General features: G+C 41.9%; 2 protein-coding genes across 3 annotated transcripts; both read right to left on the reverse strand.

The window, feature by feature from the left end:
* Positions 1 to 4,464: 4,464 nt before the first annotated feature.
* On the reverse strand, positions 4,465 to 9,442 carry LOC118813296. The gene is made up of 8 exons (XM_036578539.1): positions 5,871 to 9,442; positions 5,670 to 5,788; positions 5,499 to 5,602; positions 5,167 to 5,344; positions 4,985 to 5,102; positions 4,819 to 4,904; positions 4,647 to 4,738; positions 4,465 to 4,569 (listed from the first exon to the last, which is right to left on the reverse strand). The coding sequence occupies exons 1-8, from the start codon at positions 7,104 to 7,106 to the stop codon at positions 4,511 to 4,513; spliced, it is 1,992 nt and encodes a 663-aa protein (XP_036434432.1). The 5' UTR covers positions 7,107 to 9,442; the 3' UTR covers positions 4,465 to 4,510.
* A 194-nt stretch (positions 9,443 to 9,636) lies between these two features.
* On the reverse strand, positions 9,637 to 14,746 carry ankrd39 (ankyrin repeat domain 39). Of its 2 annotated transcripts, none has more exons than XM_036578542.1 (5): positions 14,468 to 14,746; positions 12,670 to 12,898; positions 12,480 to 12,583; positions 12,156 to 12,359; positions 9,637 to 9,934 (listed from the first exon to the last, which is right to left on the reverse strand). In XM_036578542.1, the coding sequence occupies exons 2-5, from the start codon at positions 12,758 to 12,760 to the stop codon at positions 9,788 to 9,790; spliced, it is 546 nt and encodes a 181-aa protein (XP_036434435.1). In that variant the 5' UTR covers positions 12,761 to 12,898; positions 14,468 to 14,746; the 3' UTR covers positions 9,637 to 9,787. The 2 variants fall into 2 exon arrangements, with proteins under 2 accessions (XP_036434435.1, XP_036434434.1); XM_036578541.1 differs by having other exon boundaries at positions 12,670 to 12,876; positions 14,468 to 14,739.
* Between the last annotated feature and the right edge of the window lie 173 nt (positions 14,747 to 14,919).

Consider the following 14,919-nt stretch of genomic DNA (forward strand, 5'->3'; position numbering starts at 1 on the left):
TGTGAGTGAACTGTTTTGACATGTTTTTTTCTGTCCCACAAGCTGGCTTTATATCTGGCTATGCCAACAGCCAGGATTTGTTTATCACCTGGTTGGGGGGGGCGGGTCCCAATGATTGGAAGACGTATTGCATAATGCATGTAGGATATTGTAGTGAGAGAACATTGTGAATTCTGTCAAACCGCTAAGGCTTCAAGATGGAATAAATATAACAAAATATGTAACATAAATAACATTAAATGCTGGTTTTAAACTGTAATGCCCCATTTAATTGGGACATATTTTGGTGCCTGATGTAACTTTCGGTCCGGCTTGCTCTTCACTTGTTTGCACTTTTCTTTGGTGGAAATTATTTAATCTAAAGACTAAAATTTGAAACAATAATGTGAAGAAATGTTCTAGATTGTATATTCAGTCATTCAAATAGGAGGGTTCCAGGTTCATTTTCATCTTTGTACGCTGGAAAGTAGAAACATGACAGGTTAGATGACTGAAAATAATTATATATGCTGTACGTACCTTGGTCAGCATTAGAAAGTCTGGACTTTAGGAGCATGCTCAAATATAGAACACACACTGTAATCTAAGGTAACATTTATAATCAGGTCTGTGAGATGTTAGTATTTTGTGTTGGATGTTTCCGGTAAAGCAGACATGTATAAATGAGGTAAGCAATGTGTGTGGTTGGTGGTGATGCTTACTTTGGGTAAAACTGAGGGGTAATAACAGCTTGTGAATGGTGTGAAGGAAAGAATGAGTAGAAGGCTGTTTTTGTCTTTTTAATAGTACCTCATTTTCTTTTACCAGTGCAGCTGTTTTAATGTGTGTGGTGATGGCATTTCAAAAATAGTTCTGAATAATGTGCAGTGGGAGGAATAAAGAGGTTGTAAAGAAAATAAATTCCCCCCCGTCTGTAGTGGTTATTCATATCCTTTTACCATAAACCTCTAAAATGCAACAACAATTCACTAATTGAGATGAGGTGGACAGATGTAGAGGTCATGAGAGGGCAAAGCAGGCCTGCTTCTACAATGGTGCAAAAGCATGCACCACACTCTTAGGCCCCTTGCCCCTTGGAGCTCAAGTTAACAAGGGGTAGTGGTTGAAATCTTCTCCTATGAAATGGGACAACTCAAATAAAAAAGAACATTACTTTATTAAAAGGCTACTAGCGCTGCTCTGTAGGCGACCCTGCCAGTCTGCAGTGATAGCAGAGGAGGGTAAAGTTCAGCAACCTCACTGCTGGGCTTTAGTTACATTTAGGGCATCATATGCCTTTAACCTCTTTAACTTTTTCGGACCACCGGTGGTTCCAAAACGCACTTTGTCATATTCTTTACTTCATAATTTTCATATTTTATAAGCTTCATTCAGAAAGTGGGTGTCATATGAGAGCTGTAACTGTCTTCTTTCCAGTCAAATAGATGGGTAATGTAATTTTAAAACTTTATAATAAAAGAAGCTGAACTCACAACTTTGCTCTGTAAAAATTACTTTTATAAAATAATACAAAGAGCGTCTAAGATTTTTGGCTTTTAGCAGTAAATTGTAAACATATATCAATATGTTTATGATCATAACACATATTTCCTGTTAATTTGAGAGGAACTTTTACAAAAAAAGTTATTCATGCAGTTACTGAATAATTAGATTTACGATTTGGGCATGGAAATGGAGTGGAGGGGGGATGTGATAATTTATTATCGCCTACCCTTTGCTGATATGAAGCTGAAGTCAGCTATTCGCCAGCTCCTTGTTCCACCTTAAAATTTAAATCGGACTGGAAAATTTAGCTAGCTAGCGAGACATCAGCATACTACTGTGCTTATGTAGAAAAGGACCATAATACATCAAAATGACATTAAACTAAGATAATACAATGGCTATGGTAACTTTTTCAAAAGAAAAAATACTGAAATTTATGGGGTTTTTTTAGTCGCTCATGCAGCCATCTTGCTGGTTTTTCTTTTTTCCCTTATAACACTGTTTGGAGGGCAATGTAGCCCTAATAGTTCGCCCTACCCCTCTATCTGAACAGAAATCGGGGCACCTAGACGTGAACAGAGGAGTAGGGCTAACTGGTAGGGGCAAGGGGTAAAATGGGATTGGCTCTTGTATTAAGACTAATTAATTGACATAGGACTCATATGTTTGATAAACATGAAACATTTGTGTGGTCACCGCAATAATGATTGTGCTGCAGCTAGCATCATCCATCATTAGAAAACAGGTTCTTCGCTAACGTCAGGGAAATTCATCAAACGTAGCTGGCAAGTAAGCTGAACTATCATGGATCATGCACCAAAAAAAAAGTATTCGAACATCTCAAAGAGAAAACATACTATTCGATTGACTGAGGTTTCTGCCTGGTCAAGCACGTCATACCACACCAATTAAGAATCCTTGGGCAAGACTCCTAGCACTGCATTCATCTACATCTGTAACATGTGGTAATCCTAAGAAATGAGCAATTTCCTATTGTGCACCCCTATTTATTTCTGAGGTATCTTTTCATGTTATTGGAAAAACAACTTTTCCCACTTATTTTCAGAGGTTGAACTGGTTTGTCAATTCAAGCCTTGTAAAGATGACCCCCTGCATCACCTAGCTTAAACAATTTTGTCAACAGTAATACATATGAATGTAACACTCAAACGGATTTCCATTTGATGCTTGTATCCAACTATAATGTGCTTAACCTAATGGTTTTCCATGGCAAAGCAGTGTTCATGCTTCCCAGAATCAACGTGGTGTGTTGCTCCTACAGAAACCATCAGCTCAGCAAAGGGGGGTGTGCTCATTTGGCCAGAAAAGGCCCACTTAACAGACTACAGGCCTCACTGTTAGTCAAAACACACGCACAGAACACCACAAGGGATACACCCAGACAGAAATGTGGAAAAATTAGATAAAAGTCAGCTACTTTAAATGCACCCTCATGGTCATCCACCAAATTCTTCAAACTTTTTGTGGAAGTTTAACAGATGTAGGGATTCACTTCACACCCACTTCAAGTCACTCCACATGTCTTCAGTTCTTACACTGTGCCAGAATTAGATTCCATGTCAGTGCTGCCTATCTCATCGTAGAAGCTTTTGCATGCACTGCTAAGACACAGTAACTCCATGCAATCCCCTGATCACAGAGTTCAAGACTTGAACTGGACATTCCGGCACTAGAGGAAGATTTTAAGTGCTCATCTGGGACTTGGAACTTGTGGCCAGAACAGGCCATTCCACCCAAGGACAGGTGGAGAGCTTCTGGAAGCAGCCCAGCAGGCTCTTTGCATGTGCTGATTTACACAAGAGGTGGAGTCTAAGCAGCAAGCTGTGGGCAAGTTGAAAGAACTAATGAACTGAGTGTCCTGTTCGCCATCATCATTGCATTCTAATCGAGAGATGAACAAGTTTCCAAGAGTCGCTATGATAACCTCTTCAAAAACTTAACAGCATCACACTTTGTGTTACATTTCTGGGTCAAATGTAATCATATTACAAAAAAAATGAAGCCAGATTATTAAATGTACTTTGAAATTACATTAAGGATTACATTTCACAGAGTGTAAGCTTTACAATTTGTACTGCAGACCAAGAAATGGAAAAAAAAGTATAAAAGGTTCTAAACACACTGAGCCACAAATGCATAGATTCAGTCCATACTGCCATCATGACACCTAACAATTTAAAACAACTTGAATTTCAAGTTGACCTCACAGCAGTGGTCACCAGTCCATCTTCTGGAGATCTATCTTCCTGCAGGTTTCAACTCCAACCCAAACCAAAAATTGCTTAATTCAGACCATGAAGGCCTTCTACAGGCAATAATTAAGTGGATCAGGTAGGGTTAATGAGGAAAGAAGACAGTTACCAAGCCAAGATCTCACCTTACTCATTTATGTCCCATCTTTAAGCACAATTCACCATTGAGGGTGGGAGAACCTTTCATGTTTCCCTTCTGCTACCCAGTCATCAGACCACAGTTCCTCCTGAAACATATCACAGCATGTAAAAAGTGTTGCAATTTCCAGTTCACAACAAGTATGACAGACAGTACCATGCACAAGTCTGAACCTCCTTCTAGGGCAGGGGTACCCAATCCTTGACCTGGAGATACCACCCTCCACAGTTTAGCTCCAGCCCTAATCAAACACACCTGATCCAGGTAATGAAGGCTTCCAGGGAAATTTGAGTATAAGAGCCTGGTGTTTTGTATCTGGACTCTCCAGGACTGGGCACCCCCATTCCAGAGGGTCCCTACAGTCCCTCAATCTCAGCCAGTATTACAGCTAAATCAGGAGTTCTGCTGTTTCAAGTGCTTTAAGAGCCAGCAGAACATATGGCCCTGGAGGATCCTATAGAACTAGATTGACAAACCAAACAGTTAATTTGCATCAAATGCAGTGTGGTGTAGCATAGCTCTACCAGGTCTGAAATAAAGGCAAGGAGACAGCCATTTTTAAATTCACCCAAAGTTTTATTTTAAGAAACTCCATTACATCATTGTAATCAGCCTAAGCATCTTCCTTGACCAAGATTGGGCCTAGAGAGACTTCAGCTTCAAAGTGTAGACCTAGAAAAATAGGATGGGCATTATTAGATAGGGATCAACTTCTGGTGGGGTTCAAGATGTCCAGCTCAAGCCTTTACCTTCATCAATAGGTACATTTCTTCCCTTCCGTAAGCTACAGTTTGTATCACAGCAACTGCAAACTTGGTTATTGCCATCTGCAGCAATCCACCTATGAGCCACAAACATACAGCAGCTTAAGTACAAATCCAAGACATCAACAAAAATGTGAGCAATTAGTTTGAGGCATACCCATTGGCTGTGAAGGAGCAAGCTTTATGCTCAGCATCAGTGGGATATGAAGCTGTTGAGCCTTTCAAAGAACATGTGATGTAGATCTGCAAATATCAGTTTTAAGTTCATAAGAAGGTATAGGTTTTGGGACAAAAGGCTCTGCCATGCCACTATTCTCACATACCAAGCTACTGTTGTCCTGTTCAAATCTAAACACTTCCAACTGAAACTGCAACTTGTCTCCTTGAACCCGTTGCATGAAGTGAGAGTTGGACCCAGTAATCTTGGCATCAATCAAACACCTAGAAGGAGAATGCAGTTAGTTATCAACTACTTAGTTTCTGGGCTGGTGAAAGCCTTACTCACCCATGGTTCTCAATAAAAGAGTATCTTGGACTTGCACTATCATCAGGAACAGCAGTTGCTACACAGCTGTCCACAAAGACATTTAGAGGTACATGGTTGAACCGCATTAAAGATGCCTCAATCTTCATGAAATCACCCAGAAAGTACTGGTTTGATGGTCTCTCAAACTTCCAGTCATCTGCAGTGAGTAAATATTAGAAGCAGCTTAAGATTTAAACCTCTGGGCCCATATTTATAAAGCTTCTCAGAGCAAGTACTGATCTAGACTCCGCTCCCATCCTAGATCAGCACTCCTACAAGTCCTAGTTTCACCTCAGTTTTATGAAACAAACCAGTCATAAGCTTCAGGGTGAAGACCAGACGCTCCTCTGCAACCTCTGTAGATGCATAAGGTACCCATGAGGGTACCAGGGCATTGCTGCTCACATTGTGCTTCCTTAAAACCCTTCAAGTAAGACTTTAGAACATCTGTAAGATTGAAGACAGCCTGTTTAAGCCTTCACCTTGAATAGTGGCACTCAATATGAACCACTGCACCCCCTGCTCGGACAATGGGAGTACCAGGTAGTCGTTCTGGACTGTAAATAAGGTTGAAGCTGTAGACAAGGTCATCTTCAGTCATCTGGAATGGCACAGATTAGAAATGTATTAGTGTATGCACAGCCGCCGCCGCCACTGCTACTACTACTGCTACTACTACTCACAGATAACACACTACCACAGGCCTGGAGTTCAGATTGAAAGATAAGCACTTGAGCTTCAGAATCCTGTCCTACTGCTGCACACCCTCCAAGAGTCACAGAACTAGAGTTTACTAGATGCCCAGTTCCAAACAAGTCTTGCTTCACTTCCACAAGCACCACACTCTCCCCACACGCAGCAGCCACGCTGTTAGCTGGGGTAGGTTGTCGCATATCTAAGTGTACTGGGGGCTGCTGAGGCCTTTCTGGAACTTTGGGGAAATGCCAAGCCAGCTTCTTCAGGGGCTCAGGTAGTGTCTGGGCTTGTGTGTGGAAAGGATCCTTGACTGGTGGGGGTAAGGGTGCCTGAGCAGGATGCCAACCTGGTGCCTGCACAGGAGTCTGAACTGGACTCTGGGCTGGTGTGAGTATAGGGTCTAGATTGCCTGTCAGCAAAGGATTCTGAAATGGGTCCTGAACCGGTGCAAGTACATAGTTTAATCCATTTGTCTGCACAGGATGCAGATCAGGTGCTGGCACAGGTGTATGAACCAGATTCCAGACTGGTGGGCTTACACCTGTTACCGCAGCACTCTGTGCAGGCACTGGAAGAGAATCCTGATTTGGATCCCAGACTGACACAATTGCTGTTTTTGGAACACTTGTTAGAGCAGGATTCTGAACTGGTGCAGGACCCTGGGCAGACCCTGGCAGAGAATTCTGAACTGGATCCTGGTCTGCTGTTAATGGAGGTTTCTGGGCAGGCACTGCCAGAGGACTCCAAACTGGGTCTTGAACTGGTGCCTGTACAGGGTTTAAACCATTTGTCAGTGCAGGACTCTTGACAGTTGCCGGCACAGAAGTCTGAACCAGATTCCGGACTGGTGGGTTTAGACCTGTAAGTGGAGGACTCTGTACAGGCAGTTGCAAAGGATCCCGGACTGGCGTCTGCACAGGACTGTGCACATGATCTTGGTCTGGCATCTGCACAGGATCCTGAACTGGTATCTGCACAGGACTGTGTACAGGATCTTGGACTGGTGTCTGCACAGGATCCTGGACTGCTGTCTGCACAGGACTTACAGCTGGCTTTTGACTAAATGCCCGAGGGTGAAACTCTGCTGGAGCTTGAGGTAGCCTTAAGAAGTTGTTTGACCTAAACCTATTAAAGTCTTGACTCCATCTATCCCATCCTGACCAGTGAGCTTCAGCCAAGGTAATGCCAACAAGCAGCAAAAGACTAGCCTGCATTGACCCCATGACTACACATCCCAGTAAGTACCCTTGTACCTTGACTACACCTTTTTGTAAAGCACAAGTGAAGATGGCCCCACCCTTCAACAAATTAATTTTGTATTTGTGACAGGTGACATAAATTATGGTGCAGCAAGAGACAACCGAGTCTCTCTAGCACTAGTGATTTCAGCTGAAATGTATTTGCTAATGAGGCGGGGCTTTTCTATTTAAATGAACTCAGCCATGAATGTTCCGCCACAGAAAATGCCTAAAGAAGGGAAGCTGAGTCAAAGGTACTTTAGTCCCGTGACATCTTTCTGAAAGTCCTTTATTTTTCTGATCTCTGTTGAGATGGTTTGGAAAGATTTCTTTTCATTGGCAAAAGTACTTCGGTATATCCACTTTTATGCTGTACCAGAGTAAGTGTTGGTGCCATGAACTGACTCATACTTGCAACTTGTCTAACAAGCCTGGACAGTGTGTGTAAGATATTATGCACTGTGGAACAGAAATTGAGTGACCACGCTTAATCAGCTAGAAAGGCTAAGGTTTCTGAGCTACTTTAGTTGGCAAAAATGTCATTTAGCTTTAGCTTAACTACATATCATCAAAATATCTCTATGCCTGCGCCACTATTGTCTGAACTTATTGTTCTGCTACAAGTGTCGTTCAGACCGCAATATTGTGAAACTTTCGTAAGCTGTGAAAACAAGTGGTGATTTAAGCACAAATGATTAATCTGCTTTAGTGCATGAAATCAAGCTCTGTCTACCAGGACCTCATTTACAAATCATTGACATGAAGCACAACTTAATTCACACAGAGGTTTCGGTAGGGAGCCAATAACAAGTCCACTTTTAGCAACTTACAAACCAATGGCTGTGCTTGTAGGCGGAGTTTGAGGTGAAGCAGTGAGTGCACAGCCCCCCCTACTGACCAAACTTTATAGTGTTGAAACTACAACGACTGGAAGGAATAAAGTGTGAAATTATGCAAAAATTCTTAGTTTTTAAAGAATGCAGAATGATGCGATTGTGCAGTATATGAGATACTTCTGCACTAGCTGTGTTTTGTAGTGTTTATTTTTGTCAGGTGTCAGAAGTACAAAACAGTGTAAAATGTCTTTAAATGAAATGAGGTATATTTGTTGATACTAGTGTGCATGTAAAATAAGTACATCCAGTTTTGTACTGGATTGCTAAGCACAAACGATTGTTATTTTTGATTTTTAGTTTTTAAATTGCTGGTTTTATAGATGGTTATTAATATAGTTTAGGTTAGTTAACCGTTAGCAGGCATTTTTTCAGGTTGTTTGTTACACATTCCTATCAGACATGAGTTAGATTATACAGATACGTCAAAGATGAAACTGATGATTCACAAAACTGTTGAATACGAAGCCACTAAAGTGACATGGTGATTATTTTTTAATATGGTGAGGCTATTAAAAACTTATTGGTCATAAATTACTCTATAGGTTAAGTTTCTGATGACTTGTGGCCTCAATTTAGTAAACTGTGGCCACAATATATTAATTTGTGCCCACAGCGTATTAAAAAATAATCACCATGTCACCTTAGGGGCCCTGTAGTCAGCGAAAATTGCGTGTGCTCATTTTAATTCTTAGATTTGACACAACTTATGAATAATGGCTAATGTATCCCATATCAATCAAATGATGCAGGACAGGTGGATGAACTAGATAAGTGTGAATGAAATCACAAATTTTAACAACAATGATACAAACAAAACCACATCTCAGGTCCATAATTATACTGGTCAAAAAAATCTGGGGATTACTGAGCTTTTTTTTGGTTGTCTTTTTTTTCTCATTTTTAAACTTCCTCACTAAAGAAAGCTGCCAGCAGTACCAAAACGATAAATTAATCAAACTACAAATCCTGCTGTGTGACTTCCAACCACAACTGTATCCATTTCAAGAAGAAAATTCTGTCATGCCTGTCATGATTGATTCATTTTTCCATGTAACACAGTTACATCTGAAGCGAAGAGTCGAAGCCCAGACATTCATTTGGACAAGTCTTTATATCTTTTCCCCAGACATGCCATAGAAACTCTGAACAAAATGACATACTGCACCAGCATTGTAGATATTAAAGGAAATATACTGAGTCTGGAGATGCCGTTCCTCTCTTCCAGTCAGATGTTAAAAGTGCACAAACGCTTTAGGTAAATCATGATTTTGTTCATAATGGCTTAAATTCTGTTTGGTATCTACAGGACAAGCTGTACGGCATGTATACAGAAACATACACAAGTCCATTAATGGTCAGGAAACTGCGTAACAGAAGAAACCGCATATTGAGAACTTCATAAAAGCACAGAGTGGTCAGTGGCACCATCTGCTGGCAGCTTCATGTAGGCATAGCTGAATGCACAAAAAATTCATACTGTCACTGATTTAGCGAATTTGTGGGTCTGATCTTTCTACACCAACCCATGAGTGTAGTTTTATACAGCTTCTGGGAAACACATTCACTACACAGCTCTCTCCCAATTATTATTATTATCAGGAAACTCAGTCAAGACCCTACAGGGGTGTAAAAGTTTTATTTACTCCCTTGAGTGGACAGGAGCATGAGTGGACTTCCTGAGATCATTTCCAGCCTGAACCTTAAGTGAGTTCTACAGCTTGCTTGAAACTCCTTCTCCTCCAAGTCTCTCTTTTTGGCAAGCAGAGCAGGTCATTGAGGGTTTAGCAGCTCCAGTAAAGCGCTGTTCTCTGGACACAGATCTACAGGTAAGCGTAATCTCCTATCCTTCACGGTTCTCAAGATGGGACAGCTGCTCACCAACAATTCACACACCTCCAGGTGGCCCTGCTCAGCTGCCTGTAGAAAAGTGGACAAAGAGATGTTCAAATGCACTCTTTGGGTTCTGCATGCAATACAATACAGCAGTGGTCACCAACCCTAGCCCTGGAGAGCTACCTTCCTGCAGATGTTCGTTCTAACCACCACCTGCGACACCTGCTCCAGCTAATTAACTTCTTCAGAAGTCCTTGATTGGCTGGATCAGCTACATTAGTGTCAGGCAAGGAGTGTGGCATGTTGCAGGAAAGCAGAAGGAGGAGGGTTGGTGACTACTGCCATAGAGCAGTGTGTCTCAACCCTGGTCTTGGAGGCCCACTGCTCTGTGTTTTCCCTGCTCCCAACACACCTGATCCAACCAAGCAGCTCATTAACAGCACATTATTTAGTTAAAGTGGGTGTGTTACAGCAGAAATAAAGCTCTAGAATAAGCGGGACAGTGGGCCTCCACCAAAATCTTTCAAAATCTTTTCAAAGTTTTAATGTTTAAAGAACATCTACATTATAGAAGTGTTCTACACAGTTTTAGAAAAGTGTTCTTTGATCAATGCTATAAAACAGGCATGTCAAACTGGGGACCATCTGGACCAAAGTGCTGTGCAGATTAGCGTTTACCCTCATCTAACACTGAACTCAGTTCCTAAAGGCCTTGTTAATTAGCTGATGAGCTGAATCAGGTGTGTTTAATGAGGCACCGTGCTGAAGTCTGCAGTGTTTTGGCCTGTGAGGACTGGATCCTGACATGTGCTGTAGAAGAACCACTTTTGGTTCCCTAAAGAACCACGTTTGAAAAAAAGTGTCAAGAAAAAGGCTTAAAGAACTTCCACATAATATAAAGGTTGTTTACCAGTGTAGTTGTCCTTCTTAGAACTTTCATATTATGTTAAAACCTTTAGGGAAATCAAGATTATTTTGTCTATAATAGCATAGTTTGGAATCTACACAGCAAGCTTTATGGTATTCATATCTGTATATATGCAAGTCCATTAATGGTCAGGAAACTGCCTATTGGAAAAAAACAGCATACCCAGCACTTCAGAGAAACACACAGTGGTCAGTGGCGTCATCTGCTGGCAGCTTCATGTAGGCAGAGCTGAATGCACAAACAATTCTTGCCAAGTCACTGACTTTGCCAATTTAGGAGTCTGAATTTTCTATACCATCCCATGAACAAGGTTTTATACAGCTTCTGTGAAACACTTGATTCACCCCAGAACTCTCTCCCAGGTATTACAATAACAATGTTTTCTCTTTTTGTCTTTGTACAAAGAACCCGTTCTCGCATCTTTATTATTTAAGAGAGGCAAGAAGTCTAACAATTAGTATACAACAGGAATGTCCAGTCTTAACCTACAGCCACACTGGCCCCTTGCGGATTTCATTGCGAACAAGCAGGAGGTCACCTGATTCCACTTTATTTAATCAGTCTGTCTTCGACAACTGATAATGCACATGCGTCAGGATCCAGTCCTCGCAGGCCAAAACACTGCAGACTTCAGCACTCTGCCTCATTAAACACACCTGATTCAGCTCATCAGCTAATTAGCAAGGCCTTCTTACTGAACTGAATTCAGACTGATAGATGAGGGTAAACGCTAATCTCCACAGCACTTTGGCCCAGAAGGTCCCCAGTTTGACATGCCTGTGACAATGTGTGCTTCTGCTTTGTTGGACTGAAAACCTGCAGCCATACCGGCCTGTTGAGGATACGACTGGACACCCCTGGCATAGAACCTTTATATAATGTGAAGGCCCTTTAAAAAGTTCTTCACACACACAGATCTGTTAATCAAACATGGTTCTTTAGGGAACCAAAAGTGGCTCTTTTGTGGCCTTTCTCAAAGAATGCACTGTAAAACTTTCTGGGAAGAATATATAAATATAACAATGTGGTAAAATATCTTTCAGCTGTTACAGGCCATTGGATATTTATAAGAATGTAAAAGTGTATTAATATAGCATCTTGTAGGGGTGCAAAAATGCATGACGTGGTGATGACAGGGATTTTAAAACTGATAAATAATAATGTTCTAGTTTTTTGGCCAACATCTTAAGGCCTGTGCAAACAGTTCATTTACATCTGCGTATTCAGTGTTTTTTTTAAATATAATTCTGAATTCCACCTAAATAATCAAATTAAAAAGTGAGATTGAGATGTATTCAGTTGTTTCATAAAGAATTCATTGTTGTCAGAGATTTACACCCTTACTGTTTTGTACAGCCTTAGTAGTTGACTGTTTACCTTATGCAGCGCCGTTGATCCATCATCATCAGTTAGTCGGGTGTTAGCTCCATGGGTCAGCAGCAGCTGTACGATGGCAAGGTGGCCACAGTAGGCCGCTCTGTGCAGGGGAGTGGCCCCACCACGGGTTTGGGAGTTAGCACAGGCCCCGTGGTCCAGGAGGAGCTCACACACTGACCTGTGACCTGCTCGACTGGAGTAGTGCTGTAATATAAAACGCAGAGTATTGATGGTTTATTGACAGGTCAGTTCTTATTCTAACAGCTTAAAGCTGACTGGCAATGTTTCATAATCATGCAATGCTCAGTGGGGGTTCCTGCTGACCAAAGCAGTGTAGCTGGCCTGGTCTTTGATATTTGGATCAGTTCCCTTTCTTAACAAGGACTTGACCCTCTCCAAGTCGCCGTCCATAGCTGCTGACCATATACCTGTAAAACAGGAGAGTATATATGAATGTGCGTTTATACAGCAGATTATAACTTGCATAAGATGTACGGTAAGTGTTACACATCACCTCTCTCAAAGTCCATCTCGTCAAGGGTCTGATGGACGCTTGGGGTGGAGTGGTGGGCACTGCAGGAGCACTGCTTGCCATGGGAGTCCATGCTGGGGTCAAGAATATAGTTCTACCCTCCATACAGCAGCATACATGCAGAACCCAGCTAGCTTCCTCGCCAACAGTAGACGCAAGGGCATCGGCCGATGATCTCCAAACAGTTATCTGCAGTGCACACTTGCTGTTACTGAAAATGTCCAAAAGGTAGTGCTGCAGTCTTTTCAGCCCCTGGAGTCACATGCACTGCATATTTTGTGTTTACCTTGCTCTACTCGCATTGACTGATCAAATCCTCTGGGTATAACCAGTTACATTAGAACAAGGACGATGCAAGAATGTGCATTATAGAGCTTTAGCATGCCGTGCATTCAGGTCTTGGGTTGCAGCACATGCAACCAACAAGTATGGTCTTTCTGCAACACTCAATGGTTCTGGAGGGCAACAGCTACAGTTAAATTAGGTTATTAGATTGTAGATTATTTTTTTTAGTCCAATTAATTCAATTGTTAATGTAAACAAGATCAGTGTTTGATCTGATCTGAAATGTGCCACTGTAGAGAGATTTACACACTCCGACTTCTTTGCTGTTGTGGTGATAGGAACCTGGTGCTACAATGTCTACAATGCAAACAGCCATTATATTTACTAATCAGTTAACCTACAAATGTCTTCTGAGTTTGTATGTGTAAAGCTGATAATGGTGAAATAGTGGTACATCTATTCTTCCGCCATGGTACACAGAAAATACATATAAGCTCCATTTAACATATAAAGGCACTTCGTAGTTCTACAGTTACAGACTGTAGTCCATCTGTTTCTCTGCATACTTTGTTAGCCCCCTTTTACCCTGTTCTTCAGTGGTCAGGACCCCCATGGACCCTCACAGAGCAGGTGTTATTTGGGTGGTGGATCATTCTCAGCACTGCAGTGACACAGACGTGGTGGTGGCGTGTTAGTGTGTGCTGCGCTGGTGCGAGTGGATCAGACACAGCAGTGCTGCTGGAGTTTTTAAACACTCACTGTCCACTCTATTAGACACTCCTACCTTGTCAGTCCACCTTGTAGATGTAAAGTCAGAGACGATAGCTCATCTGCTGCTGCAGTTTGTGCTGGTCATCCTCTAGTCCTTCATCAGTGGTCACAGGACGCTGTTGGCTGGATATTTTTGGTTGATGAACTATTCTCAGTCCAGCAGTGACACTGAGGTGTTTAAAAACCAGTGATCAACTCGTACCAGCGCAACACACACTAACACACCACCACCACGTCAGTGTTACTGCAGTGCTGAGAATGATCCACCACCCAAATAGTACCTGCTCTGTGAGGGTCCATGGGGGGGTCCTGACCACTGAAGAACAGGGTAAAAGGCGGGCTAACAAAGTATGCAGAGAAACAGATGGACTACAGTCTGTAACTGTAGAACTACAAGGTGCACCTATATAGTTAGTAAGTGGAGCTCATAAAATTAAAGGTATATTTGAGGCCAAAACTTTATCTCAGAGAGATCGTAAAGCATGTCTTAGTCACCAGGCAACATTTCAGTACTGTTTTCATGTAATAATTAGAAATCTGTGCAGCATTAAACACTTTAGGTTTCTCCATCACTGTGAACAACAGGATTCTCCAGAGTGGAGCATTTCACACCAAACCACTCTGAATGTTTAAACTTAACCGTTAATAATATGCCTTTTATTTCACTTCAGTTTTGCGGGTTTACTTGCAACACGTTTCTATTAGAAACATATTTATAACTCACTGATCTCCAGCGTGATGTTGACTCAGCAGCAGACTGCCGTTAGAGCAGCTTTAACCGGCTGGTATAACTGAAATATCGAGCACTGCAGATGCGCTCAGTCCGATAACGAGCTGAACTCCACCGGCTGGACAGGTCCGAGGGTTCAACTAGAAACACGTCGTTCAGAAGAAAATATCTCTGACAGGAATAAACAAACTCACTCAGAGTGGACAGCGTGAGCGCGCGGCTCTCCAAAATAAAAGCCTATCCACTCTGACAACAAGGAAAATATGGGTTTTCAAAATAAGAGCCTCTCCACGCTGAATAACACGAATGCACAAACTCGTTCAGAGTGGACGGCGTGAGTAAACTGCGCTACGGCTTTCCAAAATAAACGCCTCTCCACGCTGATAACGAGGAAAATATGGGTTTTCAAAATATAAGTCTCTCCACTCCCGAAACGAGGAAAACAC

Source organism: Colossoma macropomum, unplaced genomic scaffold, assembly GCF_904425465.1.
Source record: "Colossoma macropomum unplaced genomic scaffold, Colossoma_macropomum, whole genome shotgun sequence".
Taxonomy (NCBI): domain Eukaryota; kingdom Metazoa; phylum Chordata; class Actinopteri; order Characiformes; family Serrasalmidae; genus Colossoma; species Colossoma macropomum.

Coding starts and splice junctions, on each gene's coding strand:
- LOC118813296 (XM_036578539.1), bottom strand. CDS start 7,106: ATGGGGTCAATGCAGGCTAGTCTTTTGCTGCTTGTTGGCATTACCTTG. Junction 5,789..5,870: donor CCTGTGGTAGTGTGTTATCT/GTGAGTAGTAGT, acceptor GTGCCATTCCAG/ATGACTGAAGATGACCTTGT. Junction 4,905..4,984: donor AACAGGACAACAGTAGCTTG/GTATGTGAGAAT, acceptor TGATATTTGCAG/ATCTACATCACATGTTCTTT.
- ankrd39 (XM_036578542.1), bottom strand. CDS start 12,760: ATGGACTCCCATGGCAAGCAGTGCTCCTGCAGTGCCCACCACTCCACC. Junction 12,584..12,669: donor CGAGATGGACTTTGAGAGAG/GTGATGTGTAAC, acceptor CCTGTTTTACAG/GTATATGGTCAGCAGCTATG. Junction 12,360..12,479: donor AGGCCAGCTACACTGCTTTG/GTCAGCAGGAAC, acceptor TTTATATTACAG/CACTACTCCAGTCGAGCAGG.